Source organism: Vipera ursinii (assembly GCF_947247035.1).
Source record: "Vipera ursinii genome assembly, chromosome: 2".
Lineage (NCBI taxonomy): Eukaryota > Metazoa > Chordata > Lepidosauria > Squamata > Viperidae > Vipera > Vipera ursinii.
The window spans coordinates 112397969-112414338 of NC_139513.1; the positions used below are offsets into that span (position 1 = coordinate 112397969).

At 41.6% G+C, this 16370-nt stretch overlaps 1 protein-coding gene across 1 annotated transcript; it reads right to left on the reverse strand.

The window, feature by feature from the left end:
* Positions 1–2697: 2697 nt before the first annotated feature.
* Positions 2698–8342, reverse strand: LOC310634851 (F-box and WD repeat domain containing protein 10B-like; the record flags this gene model as incomplete). Its single annotated transcript, XM_083353388.1, has 6 exons — positions 8289–8342; positions 7557–7702; positions 6341–6544; positions 6002–6123; positions 3977–4125; positions 2698–2841 (listed from the first exon to the last, which is right to left on the reverse strand). The coding sequence occupies exons 2-6, from the start codon at positions 7652–7654 to the stop codon at positions 2698–2700; spliced, it is 717 nt and encodes a 238-aa protein (XP_083209514.1). The 5' UTR covers positions 7655–7702; positions 8289–8342.
* Between the last annotated feature and the right edge of the window lie 8028 nt (positions 8343–16370).

Below are 16370 nucleotides of genomic sequence, written 5' to 3' on the forward strand. Positions count from 1 at the left end.
TATGTTAACATCTCTGCAATGAAATCAATAAAGGTAAAAGGAAAGAAATGAGAAACATTTTTCTCAATGAAATATGTCTAATTTAGCTGATGCTAGAAAACAAATAGTATCTTTTGTACACTCTTGAAAACTATTTTGAATCTATAACCATCTATTACAACTAAACCACTTTAAATTAAACAATTCTTAAGAATGAAATATTCTTAATTTGAACTTTACTTTTACTGTTTGGACTGTTGTGTGTTTTGAAAGATTATTTAGAATCTACTTAAGTTGCACTTCAGTCTTTAAATAATTAACCTAGTATATACATAACAATATATGATGTTTTCCATGGTGAGCTTAACATCAATAACAACATTTATTAAAAAGCTAAAATAATTTCTGGTGGTATTATCTGTGGTATTATCTGTACATTAAAATGTTGTTTAGTCACAAGTAAGTAAGATGTTATTTGCAAATAGGATGGCAATAAACAATTTAGGCTGCATTTACATTAGGGCTTTTCAACCTTTTCAGAAATTGTACCACTTTTAGGACATGACAATATTCAAGCACCACCAGTGCTTAACAAGGTGTCAAAAACTTGATGACTAAAAAAGGGGGGGGTATTTTGGGTTTCATTGGTTAGATTCATTTATTGTTATAGAAATGGCTAGTTTATAATATTATAGAAAAGCAAAAAGTTGAGGTTCAATGTTAATGCTTCCTTCTACTGCTGTAACAGAGGAAGTCAGAAGTCAGTGCCTTTTCTTTTTCCCTTCTCCCCCTCACTTTTCCCTTTTTCTCTCACCCTTTGCTCGCAAAAGCCCCCCTACTTACTCACACTTTGCTCACAAAAGCCTCCAGTCACTCTCACTCACTCCTCCGTCTCTTTCAAAGGCACCTCGTTCAGTCTCTCCCCCACTCACTCCGTCTCTTTCAAAGGCCTCTTGCTTGCTCGCTCACTTACTGCCCCATCGCTTCCAAATGCCATTTGCTTGTTCACACACTCACTTACTCCCCTGACACTTCCAAATGCCATTTGCTCATTCACTCATTCGCTTACTGCCCCATCACTTCCAAACGCTTCCAAATGCCACTTGCTCACTCACTCACTTACTGCATTTGGAAGCGACAGGGCAGTAAGTGAACAAGTGCCGGTGCCGGAGGCCATCAATTGTTTGGTGCCAGAGACCACTGCCATGAGGAACAGAGCTCTGGGTCAGGGTTTGGAGCAGCTCTGAGTGGGGGCTCAGCACGGGCCATGGCATGGCAACTGCGGGGAATCCCCACGGCGGCTGTGGGGAGGGGAATCCCCACGGCATGTGGCTCCGAGCTGCAGGGGTGGGGGTGCAAAGGACGGGCGGTGACACCATAGCAAGACACCGGCATCACTCCCAGTGACAGCACCTCTGAGTTCCAGCACTTTTTTTTTTTAGAAAAAAAGCACTGTCCAGCATCATACCTGCTTGAGGAGCTGAATATGTTGTTGTGCTGACAATAGAGACCTGAGGCTGTTGTTACTTTGAGATTTCAACTTCACTTCTGGTAGCCTTGAGTCTAAGGTAGTAGAGGAGTTTATGGCAACCATGGACATCTCCCAAATCGCTTACACCCAATGCATATCAGGGACCACACTTTAGTTTTTGTTTTGTGTCAGTAGCAACATACCTAGTTTTGGAGAACATCATTATTAGTCCATTGCCATGATGAAATCATTCTCTGGATGTTTTCTGGTTTGCTGGTGTCACCTGACTTCATGGGGAGGCAAGGCCTGTTAGACCAAGCCACCCAAGATTCCTGATAGATCTTGCTGGGTTCAGAGCAGCTTGGGTTTTTCATTTAGGAATTAGTGGGCCATCTGGCTGAGGCCTTAGTTGCAGCTTGGAATGCACAATGGCTATGCCCCTTAAATTACCCCAGTAACAACAACAACAACAACAACAACAACAACAATAATAATAACAATAATAATAATAATAATAATAATAATAATAATAATAATAATAATAATAATAATAATAATAATAATAATAATAATATTTAGGTTCCATAAAATTCTGGTGAATAAGGATGAGGTATACCAGGATAGCATGAAGTTCCAGGAGGATTCAGCTGTGGTTTAGTCTCTAAGGCTTGTGCTGGCAATAAAAGAGCAATAAATCAGAGTAGCAAAGAAGTGGGATGCAGAGAAGAAATTATTACACCATTTTGCTGAAGCAAAGTGATGATAAAAGAATTATCTCCCTCCTGTTTAGAGACCAATTAGTTATCAATGTTATATGAACTGTTCAAGTGTGAAAGTGAAAGGCAGGAAGATTCTAGTCAATGGTCTCTTAGGTACAATATATTTATATTGTAATACAGATTTACTGGCGATGACCTCCATTTAATACTCCTGGATTGCAGGCCTCTTCTTCCATCAGAATCATATTCAGAGTCCGAATTGGCCTAATCCTTGAATCACATGGCTTCTGAATTAACATCTGAGCCTGTTCCTGTTTTTTTTCATCTGACTGCATCTCTCATTCAGCCAGAATGAAGATAATTTCCTTCTTGACAGAAGACTATCTTGCTCAGTGATTTCAAGATTTATCTGCCTCTTTTATGGTTTCAAAATATTTCCCCCAGTGGTTTCAAAGAACAAAATGGTTCTTTAATTGAGTGATTGGTAAGGCTTAAAATGCAAAATGTATTTTATATTAAAAAAAATACTTACTTGGGGTGTTTGAAAGCCATTAGACATCGCTTGTGTTTTCCCAGCATGCTCCAGGCCAAAATATATCCATCATTGCTTCCTGTTACAAGATGCTCATCAAATGACAAACATTTTACAGGACCTCGGTGACCTTCTAAAACCTGTAAAAGGAGGAGGAGGAAAGGGGGAAGGATGAGGCTTCTCTTTGTGCGTTTTTAATATACTTTCAGGCATTCTTTGATTGTAGCTGTTTACTTTTCCAATAAATAATACTGTAAAGCTAAAAGCATGAAAGGCTTCCATAGATTTCTTTTGGTAACCTCCCCACTCCCAAATATCACTAAGGCTAGCCTCATTATTGGATTATAAAATAACCAAAGTAGTATTGAGGTTTTTTCCTGCACAGAAGTATACTGTATAAGAAGCATTTCTAAGGCTTTGAATGATTACTAATTATTGTGTGTAAAATGTTTATCAGATATTCCTTGTATAAAATAAAAAGATGTTAGATGTAAGGTCCACTAACAAACCCTTAAACTGGAATAAGAGAGTATCAATCAGTGTATAACTGGTATAAATACCAGTGTACACTTGTATAAATACTAATGTTGTATAACAATGGCCATAGGTATCTCCTTCCCATCATAATAGTATTTCAGTTACAGAGTTAATAAAAAATATCCCCAGCAGATGTCTCACGAAGTGAGTTATACATGCTTATTTCCACAGGAGTGGATGTTCCACATAACATGTATTAGGTTTGAGAAGAACAAGCATTGCTAAAGAACAATGAGCCCTATGGGTAGGCATATTAACTACTGACTTTGCGAAAGAAAAAATAGAGAAAGTAAATTAATACTTTTGATTTCTCTTTGAGAAAACTTTTGTTTTCTCTTTGAAAACGTTTTTTTACCTAAGAAGAATTCCTAGATTATCAAAAACTCTACGAATAGGATCCCAAGATTATTTCCAAATTACTGATTTATAGCATGTTATAGATCTATCCAGCCAGCTTTGTGATAAATAACAGTAATGAAGACAGACTTTATACCACTTTAAAGGGGACTGAACATGATTTAAATTACTAGTGGAGAATTGACTCAGGGCTGAGACCAATCTCTTCTTGGCAGTTCTAATTTATGGCATGATGCCTAAGGGGAATTTGCACTGAAATATATTTCAAGATCCGTTTCTTCTGGTACTCCTGCCAGCTTGAGGGTACAATTGCACTGCTGGTTGATTACCTGAATTTAAATGTGAAAGAAATTGGGCCAGACTCTTTTGGAAGACTCATACCTTGATTAGTACATATGACTCAGCATGCCAAATTTTCACGAGGCCCTTTTCACAGGAACTCACAATATGAATCTCATTCATTTTAGCAGCCCAAATATAACCTTTGTGTGTAAAAGTTTTAACACATCGCCCGGTTTTCATGTCCCATACTGTAAGAAACACAAGAAGATGTAGTAATTTCTTAGCATGTTGCTCATCCTGTTTACTCAGAAGTCAGTTTCAATGCATTTAATGCAGCTCAGTCCAAGATAGAAAAACATCAATGAGACTTGTCTGGGAGGTATACTGTACATCAGAAAAGGCTGAACAACACATTTAGCAGAGTGGTATGATTTATCTATAGTCATTTAAATTTTATTTTGTCTTTTTGAAAAATGCACTGCTACATTCCTTATACTCGGTGAGTGGTTCAGAATATGATGTCCAAATATGTAAACCAATATATGCCTCATTTTTCAATCCAGAATGACTCCATTATTTTCAGCAACAAGCTCAAAGAGTTGAATCCTAACAAGATTGGAATCTAGCTGGACACAAGAGAAACCTGTTTACACAAGAACATATAAATAATATTAACAGAAAATAACAAATACTTTGCCATAGGAAGTAGAATGGATGATATGGCCAAAAATAGCCATTCCAAGATGCAGCTGTATGAAGGGCTGGGTGTGGAAAGGAGCAGGAAAATAGCAAGATCTTATTCAAACTATTGTGGCACTTTCCTAATTCTTAACATAAGAAATAAGCATGGAAAGTCATAGACTGAGACTGATTCACCCTTTGTCCTAAGTCAGTGGTTCTCATCCTATGGTCCGCGGACCCCTGGGTGGGCCATGACGTCATCACAGGGGGTCCGTGAATGCTTGAAGGAATGTTATGATTTAAAAGTTGTGTTAATTCTTGGTGGTCCATGGCCACAAAAGGTATTTAAAAGGGGTCTTTGGTGAAGAAAAGGTTGAGAACCATTGTGCTAAGCCATTATAGTTTGCAAATTCTGACTTATGGCTTACCTGTGGTACCTACCTCTGGCTTATCCTAAAGTGGTACCCTTGTGATTCTGGATCTTTTCTTGGGGAACAACAAGGCTTCCTCCCCTAACCGAATTGTTAATTTAAAAAAAATAGCTGAGAAACTGAAATATTTGCAAAACCAAATGCTAGTTTCAAGTATAATCTTGATTTCCAACACCCCCTCTGGCCAGCAAACCATTTGCAATCACTTAAAAAGGACAGGCCTTTCAAACACTTTCATACTTGGGGACTTGGAGAAGTGCTAAGGAGTGAAATCATTTCTTTCAGCAGAAGGCATCCATAAAACATTATCCACCCAGCTCCCATCCAGGTAGTTTATATTTCTACAGCTTAAGGTATAAGTACCCCTTAACTGCCCACCCACTCCTCAAAAACAGAAGGGAAAGCAAGACTTTGGTCCCACCTATTCTCATGTCTTATTTCCCTTCCACTTTGTTCAGCTTTTTTTTTAAGTAAAGGAAAAAAAGATGGAAAACAGAGGAAGGTAGTTGGATATCTTCCCCGCCTTAAGTTACTTGTAAAAATAATAAAGGCAGGATACAAAAAAAAGAGGAGAGAAGAGAAAAGAAGAGGAGCTGTAGAGTTTTCTTTTTAAATGTTGGGTAAGACATATTTTTCTGAGTCTGGTTCTCAGCATGCCCAAAGATGTTTTTTCATGGGGCAACTGGACTTTCTTGTTTTTCTTTGAAGACATTTCGCTTTTGACATAGTCCAGTTGCCTCGTGGAAAAGCAGCTTTGGGATAACTATGACCTGAATGACTGAGAATCTTCATAGGTTCTCAGCGTGGTACGTCAAGCCTAATGTAGCCCTTGGATTGAGAACACGCTTCTGTTTTATGTTGGGAAAAAATCATGATTGGCCCGCTATCAGGTGAGTCTTATTTCATCATACAGCTTACTAATTTTCTTACTTTACCAACTTTTAACATTTTATCTGCAGTCATTGACTTTTTTTCCCCTACTTATCTAAGAGGGATTAAAACTGATGTTCACATTTTACTGTGCAGTCTTTGGATCCAGACACAAATCTGGTCTTGCACACATCCAAGCAAGTGATATTCCCTTTATGGCCCAGAAAAATCTTCACACAGATCCCTTTTCTGATGTTCCACAGTCTAAAAAAGAGTTCAAGAGAATGATAAACAAACACCATACCATACAAGCAAGAACAGAAAAAAGCTAGAATAAAACTAGAATAAAACAAGCTGGCCCTCATTGTTGCTGCATCACCATTCAACCCCCACCCACCCCCCAAAATGGAAACTTAACTCCTGAAAAAGGCAGATTAAACTGTCTTGGGTAAAGAAAGGGCATTAAAACCAAAGCACTCACCTGATACTGAGATCATAGCTGCCGCTCAGGAGGAATCCTCTGTCTTCATTGAGATACAAGGCTTTGATACTACCAGCATGCCCAAATAAGACAGGAGGGATAGTTTTAATCTTCTCTATATCTAGAAAGTGGATTTTTCGATCTAAAGAACCAAAGGCCAATAGCCTTCCAGAAGTGCTGTGAATCACTCTGTTGGAATCCAGACTGAAGAAGAAAAATTAAATTAGGAACCTGATTTGTTTTAACAGACATAATCTCTACATTCCCCTTTCCTTGTTTCCGGCGGTGGATTCCAAAATAACCAAAACTTACTGTTCCCAGACAAAGATGCTTCCAAGAGCTTGGAAGGATAGTTCGAGTGCAAAAGGTTTCATGTGCTGTGGAGTTATATTTTTGAACAATTCTTATGGGTTAGTTGGTGAGATGTATCCTACTTCAGGTTTCAGCCACACACGCACACCTGGTTTCTTGGGCATTTATCAGTTTTACTTTCAGGCAGCAGAGTTAACAATGTAGCAAGCAATATTAAGCAAAGCAATTTTGTTTTCAAAGAGGAATGTGCAAGTTAGTTCAGGTTTCAAAGGGCATGATGGCTCAATGGTTCGATGCTGAGTTTGTCAGCTAGCAAGCTGACAGGCTGGGTTCGAGACTCGAGCACTAGGCAACAGGGCGAGCTCCCATTACTTGCCCCAACAACTGCAAACCTAGCAGTTCAAAAGTGCAAATGTGAGTAGATAAATAGATACCACTTCAGTGGGAAGGTAACAGCGTTCTGTGTGGCTTGGTGTACAGTCATGTTGGCCACATAACCAGGGAAATGTCTTCAGACAATGCTGGCTCTCTTGGCTAAGAAACAGAGATAAGCAACACTCCCTAGAGTCAGACACAACTGGACAGGGAAAACCTTTTACCCTCACCTTTTCAAGAGCCAGGCCAAGGTTGGCAGCTAGTCCAAGAATTTAAAGTCCAAGAGTAGAATTCCTACATGGGAGTTATAGAGGAGCCATATGTTGTTTCCAGCAGGGAGAACAGAGGCAAAGCAAGTCTCTTATGTAGGCGGCAGGCAGATGTCAATAATTAGAATGTTTACTCCCTTGGCAAGTCACCTAATAGAGTTCCTCTGTTCTGTTCTCCCATTTACTTGTCCAGAACCTGTGCTGTGACAAGATGAATGAGAATTGGATGAGGATAAATATATTCTGTCATAGACACATACCTGTTTATTAGAATACGAACATTGTAGGCACTACAGAAAACATTCCTTTCCTCCAATTTGACAGTGTCTATCTCCTGGCCGTGGTATGCTTTCTGCATGCATTCAATGACTTCACTTTGACTTGTAGTTTGTTGCTGGTCATAATCCTTCAAGCAAAGCAAACAGTGACAGTGATAATGAGAAAGGGAAAGCAAATAGCATACAAGGAAGTATGTGACTTCCTACTTAAGCTAGCAGAAGTACCCTAACTGCAAATCTTCTCCTTAGCAACCTAACAAATACAAACACACACACACACACACACACACATATACACATATTCCCATAATTATACACTGACATTTCTCCTTTTAGAAACAGTACAGTTGAAGACAGCAAAGCTCCACCTTTCTATGTTCAATAGTTTCTATCTGCCACATAGCAGTGAGAAATTATCATCAAAATCCTTTGAGAGTAACATTGCTGTACTCATTCATGATTTCTGGAGAAGTAATTTGCCACTAAAATCTTCCAGGATATCTTTTGGTTTTCTGATCTAATCTGCAGCCCTAGAATTCCTTGGTGGTTTATCATGCAAGTAAAAATTAAATTAATCTATGCTTAACTCCCAAGCCCAAGCCCAGGCACAGTCAACTAGGCTCTCCCACCCATACATATTAACTATGTAAAGTCCTGGAATTCCCCATCAACCAGTCCATGGAATTCCAAGAAGGAAAAACATTCCCAATCTACCTTGAATTGCTTCTTAGTTTTGGTTAGGATTATATCACCATTTGATGTTATGCGAGGAATAGCAACCTTTACTATTCTGGCAAAGGTGGAAATTGCTCCTTTAGGACATAAGGCCTGCAACAGATAGCAAAATTGCAAATTCATAATACCGCACAGGATACAGTTTCTTAAATAAAGATGTCCCTGAAAAAGTAAGTCCAAAACACTAGAAAAATACAGTACACATCTGTTTGTGGAAAGTTAAAATCAGATTTAGAGATGGCTTTGTTCCATCTACAGTATTTAATAGTGCAGGGAGATTTTGGCACTGACATTGTTTTGAAACAATCCATCTAATTCAGAGCAAGAAAACAAGCAGTTGACAAGTAAGATGCAATTGTGGCCTCATTAAGTTTTCCACATCGCATTTACTGTTAAGAGAGATGGGCATATTCAGTTGAAATAATGGCAGATGACTGGCACTAAAACAGAACCTTCTGCCGCACTTGAAGGGAGCATACTGATAGTAAGAGAACCTTTTGTTCCTTGGCTCTTGCTCTTTGTAACATCATGCCCTCTGATGTAAGATCCATACCCTCACTTTTGAGCTTCTGTAAGGGCCTGAACACTTGGCTCTGCCAACTGGCCCAGAGCTCCAATTGGGAGGTGGTTATTGGATTAGGAAAACCCCCACCTCTCTCCATGTATTTTGTGTTTTCCCTCTTCCCCATCTTTTAACAAGGTTTATTACTCTTTTTTATGAGTCATGTTGGTGCAGTGGTTAGAATGCAATATTGCAGGCTAATACTGCCAACTGCCTGCAGTTCGGTTCTGACTGTCTCAAGGTTGATTCAACCTTCTATTCTTCCGAGATCGGTAAAACAAGGACCCAGATAACTGGGAGCAATATGCTAACTCTGTAAACTGCTTAGAGAGGGCTGTAAAGCACTATAAAGTGGCATATAAGTTGAAGTGCTATTGCTATTTTTTCTTTATTATTTTAATGTGTTTGCCAACATTGCAACAATCTTAGCTGAAGCCATTTTTGCTTTGTTTTTGGTTGCCACAGTACTGGGAGGGGTAGTTTTAATGTTATAATTTGTCCCATGGGAACCAAGGTCATCGCTGCTTGACTTTTGGCGGGCTGAGCCGTTAGAAAGCCCACTAAAGTATTCTATTGGGGAATGTAGTTAATTACAAGGTGCTGGGGTGGGAAGTTCAACTTTGTAACATTGTAACCCTTGAGAGGGAACTCCAGACTTGGTTTCACTTCTGACAGTGCTTATACTCTGTAGCCAATAAATAGGTTCTTTAAGGAAATCTCTTGCCTTAGAGTTCTGCTTTTACTGGTCTCATCTATTGGAACCATGACAGTGTTGTAGTTTTAATGTTTGTAAGCCACCCAGAGTCATCTCTGGACAAGATGGGCAGCACATAAATTTAATTAAGTTATTAATAAAATTAGAGGAGAGCGAGCTGGTTGTTGCCCGAGCCAGTTGCTTCACTGTGACTACTGGTAAAACCACCCTGGCAGTCACAATTTCCATTGTTAATTGGAGGAAGGAAACACCCATACTAGAGAATAGAATCAGGGGCCCGGCGAACTCCGATGGAGGCTGTTGGACGCGGAGGAGCTGGGCGGAGCCCCGATGGAGGCTGCTGAGGCTGCTGAGGTGCCCGAAAAGATCCTGATTTTTCGCTGGAGCTCTGCTCAACGTGGCGCCGACCGGCTGACCGTCTGTGCAGCGGGGGTCTCTACGGAGCCTGGTGGCGTTTCTGAGACCTGTGACGCCCGGATTAATTCTTTACAGCTCGGTGGTGCTCCGGAACGCCTTCCTGCTGCTTGGGGAGCTGCGTGTTGTTGGACTGACTATGAATCGCGTCTTGGAGCAGCAGGGGGGTGAAAATGCTGGAGTGGTGGAGACGTTGTCTGGCTGGTGTCCGAGATGGCTGACGGTGAAGGGAGTTGGCCTCTCTGACATGGTGACCTGGCCTGGTGGTGGAACGCGGATGCTGTTGCCTCGGATGTTTGTGAGGCAAAATTTAATCTCTGCGCCGCCAGAAAATGATTAGACCATGTTGTGGTTTCCTTCTTGACTGACTATCATCCGGTTTTTTTGCAACATGGAATTGACTTATACAATCGGAATCTCTCCTACCATTTTGTGACTATACCGGCTTATTAATCCTGATGTATTTTATAGATTCTTTTGCTCTAACTCCCTCCTCTTCTCCCCCCTCCCCTATAATGGAAGGTCCGGGTTATAACCACTGTGGGAGAGTGGTTAAGATTTTACATCTGCTGCCGCCCAGAGGTGAGAGCTCTGGGTGGTACTGCTCCCCCGGTTTTATGTACCAGGCTGCTCCCCGGCCTTGACCGCCGTGAGAGGGCGGGATTCGATCTGTTCCAGGGTTTCCCAGCTCTAGTGGCAGTGGAGCTGGGCTGGCTCTCTGGTCATTTGCCTTCGACTTATTTATTTTGAGATCCTCCCGTATCGATCTGGTCTGCCTTGCTGTCTTTTTTGTCGGACTTGTTTAATGATCATGCGTCTGACTTATTCTAGCACGGTCTTACACGCCCTCAGGGGGGCCCCCCATCCTGGGAGCGACCCGCCTTACTCTTTACACCTCCTCTTGATGAAGGGCCCGATTGTTGGGACCCTGAGAGATGGTTGGGCACGGGTAGGGGCCTCCGATATAAGCCAAATAAGAGGCCCCTGGTTAGTTTTTTGGTTAAATTTTTTAGGAGGCTAAGGAGGGGGGTGGGAACTTCTTTTGGTTGTTCGGATATGGGGGGCAGTCCAGCAACCGTTGTTCAGGCCAGGGCCGGGATTGATCGCGGAGGGGAGGAGCGGGGGTCGGTTGCCCCCGGGGCTCCAGGGCAAGTCGTGGGATTGCCCATTCCCACGACGTTAGGGAATGGCAGCAGGTACAGGAACAGAGGGCCGTATCGATCTCAGGGAAGGCCTCTCCGCTACTTGCAAGCAGTGAGGCGTTCCGACCCTCTTGTTCTGCCCCGAGGTCCCGGGAGTGAGGATGCGCAGCCTCCTGAGCTCCGGCTGGTGTACTTGAATGCCAGGTCTGTCGTCAATAAAGCTCCTCTCATCTGTGACTTGGTCGAGTGTGAGCAGGCGGACCTGGCTTGCATCACGGAGACTTGGTTGGGCCCAGAGGGCGGTATTCCTCTGGCTGATCTTTGCCCACCAGGTTTCCGGGTGCTACACCGGCCTCGGGCTCAGGGTAGGGGTGGGGGAGTGGCCGTTGTTATGAGGGAGACCTTAGGTCCGCGGGAGGCCACCGTTCCGCAGATAGTCGGGTGTGAGTCTCTCTTTTTGAGATGTGGCCCTGGTGCGCAGTTGGGCTTGCTGCTGGTGTACCTTTCGCCTAGTCACACAGCAGCAGCCCTGCCTGAGCTTCTCAATGTCCTCTCTGGGTTGGTGGTTGAGTTCCCAAAACTTATAGTTTTGGGGGACTTCAATCTACCATCTCTGTGAGGATCATCTGAGTTGGCTCGGGAGTTCATGGCTTCCATGACGGCCATGGACCTGACGCAAGTAATTTCAGGACCGACTCATGAGGGAGGCCACACCCTTGACCTAGTTTTCCTATCTGGTCTGTGGTTAGATGACCTTGGTGGGGGCTCCCCAATTATTTGTGAAGCCACAAGTTTCTTTGGCACCAAGGAGTGAGAGATCAGACCTCTCTGACTTCACCAGATACATGATTTGCTGAGACCTCATCAACACTAGCCTCTCAAGGTTTGATGACTGTCCAGAAAACTACAGATCCTGGAGATCAACCTTCAAAGCTGCTATTGCTGATCTCAACCTTACCACCAAGGAGGAACTTGATCTACTCATAAAGTGGCTGGGGCCAGAATCTGCAGATCGTGTTAAAAGACTGAGAACAGTACGTGTTGACTCTCCATATGCAGGTCTTGCTGCTGCATGGGCAAGACTTGAACAAACCTACGGAAGCTCGGAAGCAATAGAGAATGCTCTATTCAAAAGACTGCAAAACTTTCTGAAGATAGGCAACAAAGATAATCACAAGCTTCAAGAACTAAGTGATCTCCTCATGGAGATAGAGTTGGCAAAAACAGACCCACGTCTACCTGGTCTAAGCTACCTGGACACCTCCCATGGTGTCAATCCAGTGGTGTTAAAACTGCCATACAACCTGCAGGAGAAATGGACACAACAAGGCTCAAAATACAAAAGATGCTATGATGTATTTCCCCCCCCCCATTTTTGCAGGTTCATCAGCGAACAAGCCTGGACAAGAAATGATTCCCAGCTTCAACTTCAGTGAATCCAGTGTGCCTGCTCCACCATCATCATCAAGGTATGACAACACAGCAGTTAGACACACAGATTTACGTGGAGCTGTGTTTACAAAAAAGATGGACATCTCACCTCATGTACCATCTCCTGCCCAACAGAGTGGTTCAGGTGATGGAGATAAAGATCCTAATCGTCAGTGCCCTATCCACAAAAAACCTCATCCTCTTAAGAAATGTCGTGAGCTTAGAGCAAAGACTATACAAGAGCTGAAAGAGGTTCTCCAAAAATTTGGAATATGCTACAGGTGCTGTGCTTCTTATGATCATTTTGTTAAAGACTTTAAAGCCTTTATCAAGTGCACAGAATTCAGTAGCAACAAACACGTTACAGCTATGCATCCTGCTCCACTTCCAGGCAATCCACAGCAACCACCTGCATCCAACCCTACTTCAAATCATGGCAGGGAGCAACAAAGTCATGCTTCAGTCACAACAAATGTCTCATCTTCATGTACTGAAGTGTGTGGGAAAGGTTTCAGTCACAAATGCTGTGCCAAGATATGTCTAGTCAAGATATATCCAGAGGATCAGCCTGAAAAAGCTACCAGGATGTATGCCATAATAGATGAGCAGAGCAACAGATCCCTGGTCAAACCCAAGTTCTTTGATATCTTTGGCATACAGGGACATGCAACACCATATATGCTCAACACCTGTTCTGGTCGTGTAGAGACCTCTGGCAGAAGAGCTAATGGATTCATGATCTCTCATATCAAAGCAAAGAAGGGCATACCATTGCCATCATTGGTTGAGTGTGACCAAATACCAGACAACAGGGAAGAGATTCCCACTGCAGAAGCTGCATATCATCATCCCCACTTAAGGCACCTGGCTACTGACATTCCTCCAATGGACCTGGACACTGACATCTTAGTCTTGCTGGGAAGAGACATTCTCAGAGTTCATAAAGTACGCCAGCATTGCAATGGACCTGATGATGCCCCATATGCACAAAGACTTGACCTAGGCTGGGAAATAGTGGGAGATATATGCGTAAATAGAACGCGCACACCATCAGAAATCAACTCCTTCAAAACTCACGTGTTAAGGAAAGGGAGTGTATCTCACTTCAGACAATATCGTCACCACCATGAAGAAAAGGAGAAGCCTCTTAACATCATCCAGGTATCTGATGTTATTCCCATCACCTGTGATGATAACGTAGGCAGCACAGTGTCTGCTATAATCAATTCAAGGCCTCTTGTTCCAGTGTCTACAGATCCAGAATCCCCAACCATCCTCACTCCAGCTACTCTTCTCACTCAGAAGCTCAGATCTGTTCCTGTTCCACCTGGAGATTTTAAAGAAGGAAATCTATACCATGATCAGTGGAGGAGAGTACAACACCTCGCCAACTGCTTCTGGAATCGATGGAAGATGAAGTATCTTTCTCTTTTGCAAGGATGCAGAAAATGGCAACATCAGAACCCCAATCTCCAAGTTGGAGACCTTGTTCTGCTCAAGGACCAACAAGCTCAAAGAATTGAAAGGCACCATGAAGACCTTCATCATACCCATCACATAACTTGTATTGCATTTGCCTCATGGAGACTGAATCCATCGCCTTTCCTTGTTGGATCCTGACTTCAAGAAGAAAAGTGACTTAAACTTTAATCTGGACTATTTGAGGCCTGAAATTGCAGTTTTTATTGTTGCAATATATGCATATTCCTCTTTTACGTCTTTCAGGTCTTAAAGACAGCAAGCAAATCACAAACATTTATTTGCATTTGCATTACTACCGTATCGGATTATATAGTGGTATTTTCCAATACCAGATGGGGAGTGTGCTGTTACATCAGCCATAAAGTATTATGCAGTGCATATTGTGCTGCCACCATGTGGTTGTTTTGGAAACTACAACATTTATGTTAATTTGTTCAACCAACCCCTCCCATTTGTGATGTACTTCCTCCTTCTTCTTAACTCTGTTCTATCACTTCCCACCATTTCATGCGGCCGCTCTACACCAGGCAGGATCATTACTGTCTTTTGACCTTGAAATACCATCCATTTCATCATCTACCACACCTTGTCTGCTGTAATCTTCTCTGCATGCAAATAAAGGTCCTTCTGGATGATTAAAAGGTAATATCATGAGTTCTGCTATCTGGCAAAGGCTGTTAACAGTGATAGTATCCACTTATACAGGCCAGGCACAGGGGTCTCAACAAGGGGATAAATCATTAAACAACAGTCAGAGTCAGAATAGCCAAGGACAAAATAATGAAATAATAAATAGATTATTCCCTAGTTTCCTTCTTTGCCTTAATCACTAGTAGCACTGTAGGAAAGTGTTTCATGCTTCTCATGTGTATATATGATTGTGCAACAGAGGTTTCTTCTATGGTTCAAAAATAAATTTCTTACATATAAGCGATTATAGTTTTTCCACTAGAATTCATCTATGAAACATGCTCAATAGTAGAAATCTTTAATCAAATGCAAATCTAACAGTCATCTGTGGACATATTTTGTACATATTTTGATTGTTATTTGAACCATGGAACATGAATAACATTTCCACTAGTAAAGAAACTGACAATGATGATTATGATGATGATAGTAATAATAATAAATACAAATAATAATAAAACAAACTAATGTACAGCACAGCTGGGATGCAAAATCAATAAAGAAGAAAAAATCAAACAGTACATCACAAAAATGGAAGGTTAGACTGGAAAATAAGATCAGCAAGTTAAGATCAGATGCAAGCAAGCTAGAACAGATGGATTGATAGATTATTAACCAATTAATAATAGTAACCAACAAAAAATATATTAGAAATCAGAACCCACCTAAACCCCAGAGACAGAAAACATTTTCTTTAGAAATATTACATAATCAGATTTTCCCTGAAGGAGCAATAAAAAATCTCAAAAGAAACCCAGACCCAGAAACTAGCTTTTACAAATGCAGATTCATCCAGGCAGTTTGGGGGAAGGAAAATGCCTCAAGGAAACAGCCACTTCCCCTTTGCCTAAGAAAAGATAAGTCAAGCCCCGCCCTGTGTAATTCTGAACAGACAGCCAAAAACCATTTAGCCAAAGGAAACACCACGGGGGATAGGAAACCACAAACACGCACCTTGTGTAAACAATCAAGAACCGACAGTGGATTAGTGGATTAGTAGAAATAGAATTACAGCTCCACACTGTCTGTATATATAGCCAAGATATTGCAATGGAGTTTGGCTTGGACAAATGTGCCACATTTACTATCAAACAAGGAAAAATAGTGAAAACCAAAGGAATCAAGATGCCCCACAAAAATAACATTAAGAGTCTGGATGAGGAAGATTACTACAATACTTGGGTATCCTGCAAGCTGACAACACCAAGCTCACTGAAGTCAAGAAAAAGATTAGAGGTGAATACATCAAGAGAGTGAAGAAGATCTTAAAGTCCAAACTCAATGGAGGAAATACCATCAAGGCAATCCACATCTGGGCAATTCCAGTCATTAGATACACAGCTGGAATAGTGGACTGGACTCAAGCAGAACTACAAGCAATGGATAGGAAGACCAGAAAAATAATGACAATGAATCATGTCCTTCATCCATGCAGTGACATTGACAGACTCTATCTACCAAGGCAAATAGGTGGGCATGGAATGTTGCAAGTACATCAGATGATTGAAGAAGTAAAAATGGCTTAGGAGGAAGAACAATGATGAAGATGCACTGAGATTAACAATTCAGGAAGGCTTACTGACTACTGGAGAGACCAAACTGGCCTACAAGAAAGACCAAATGAA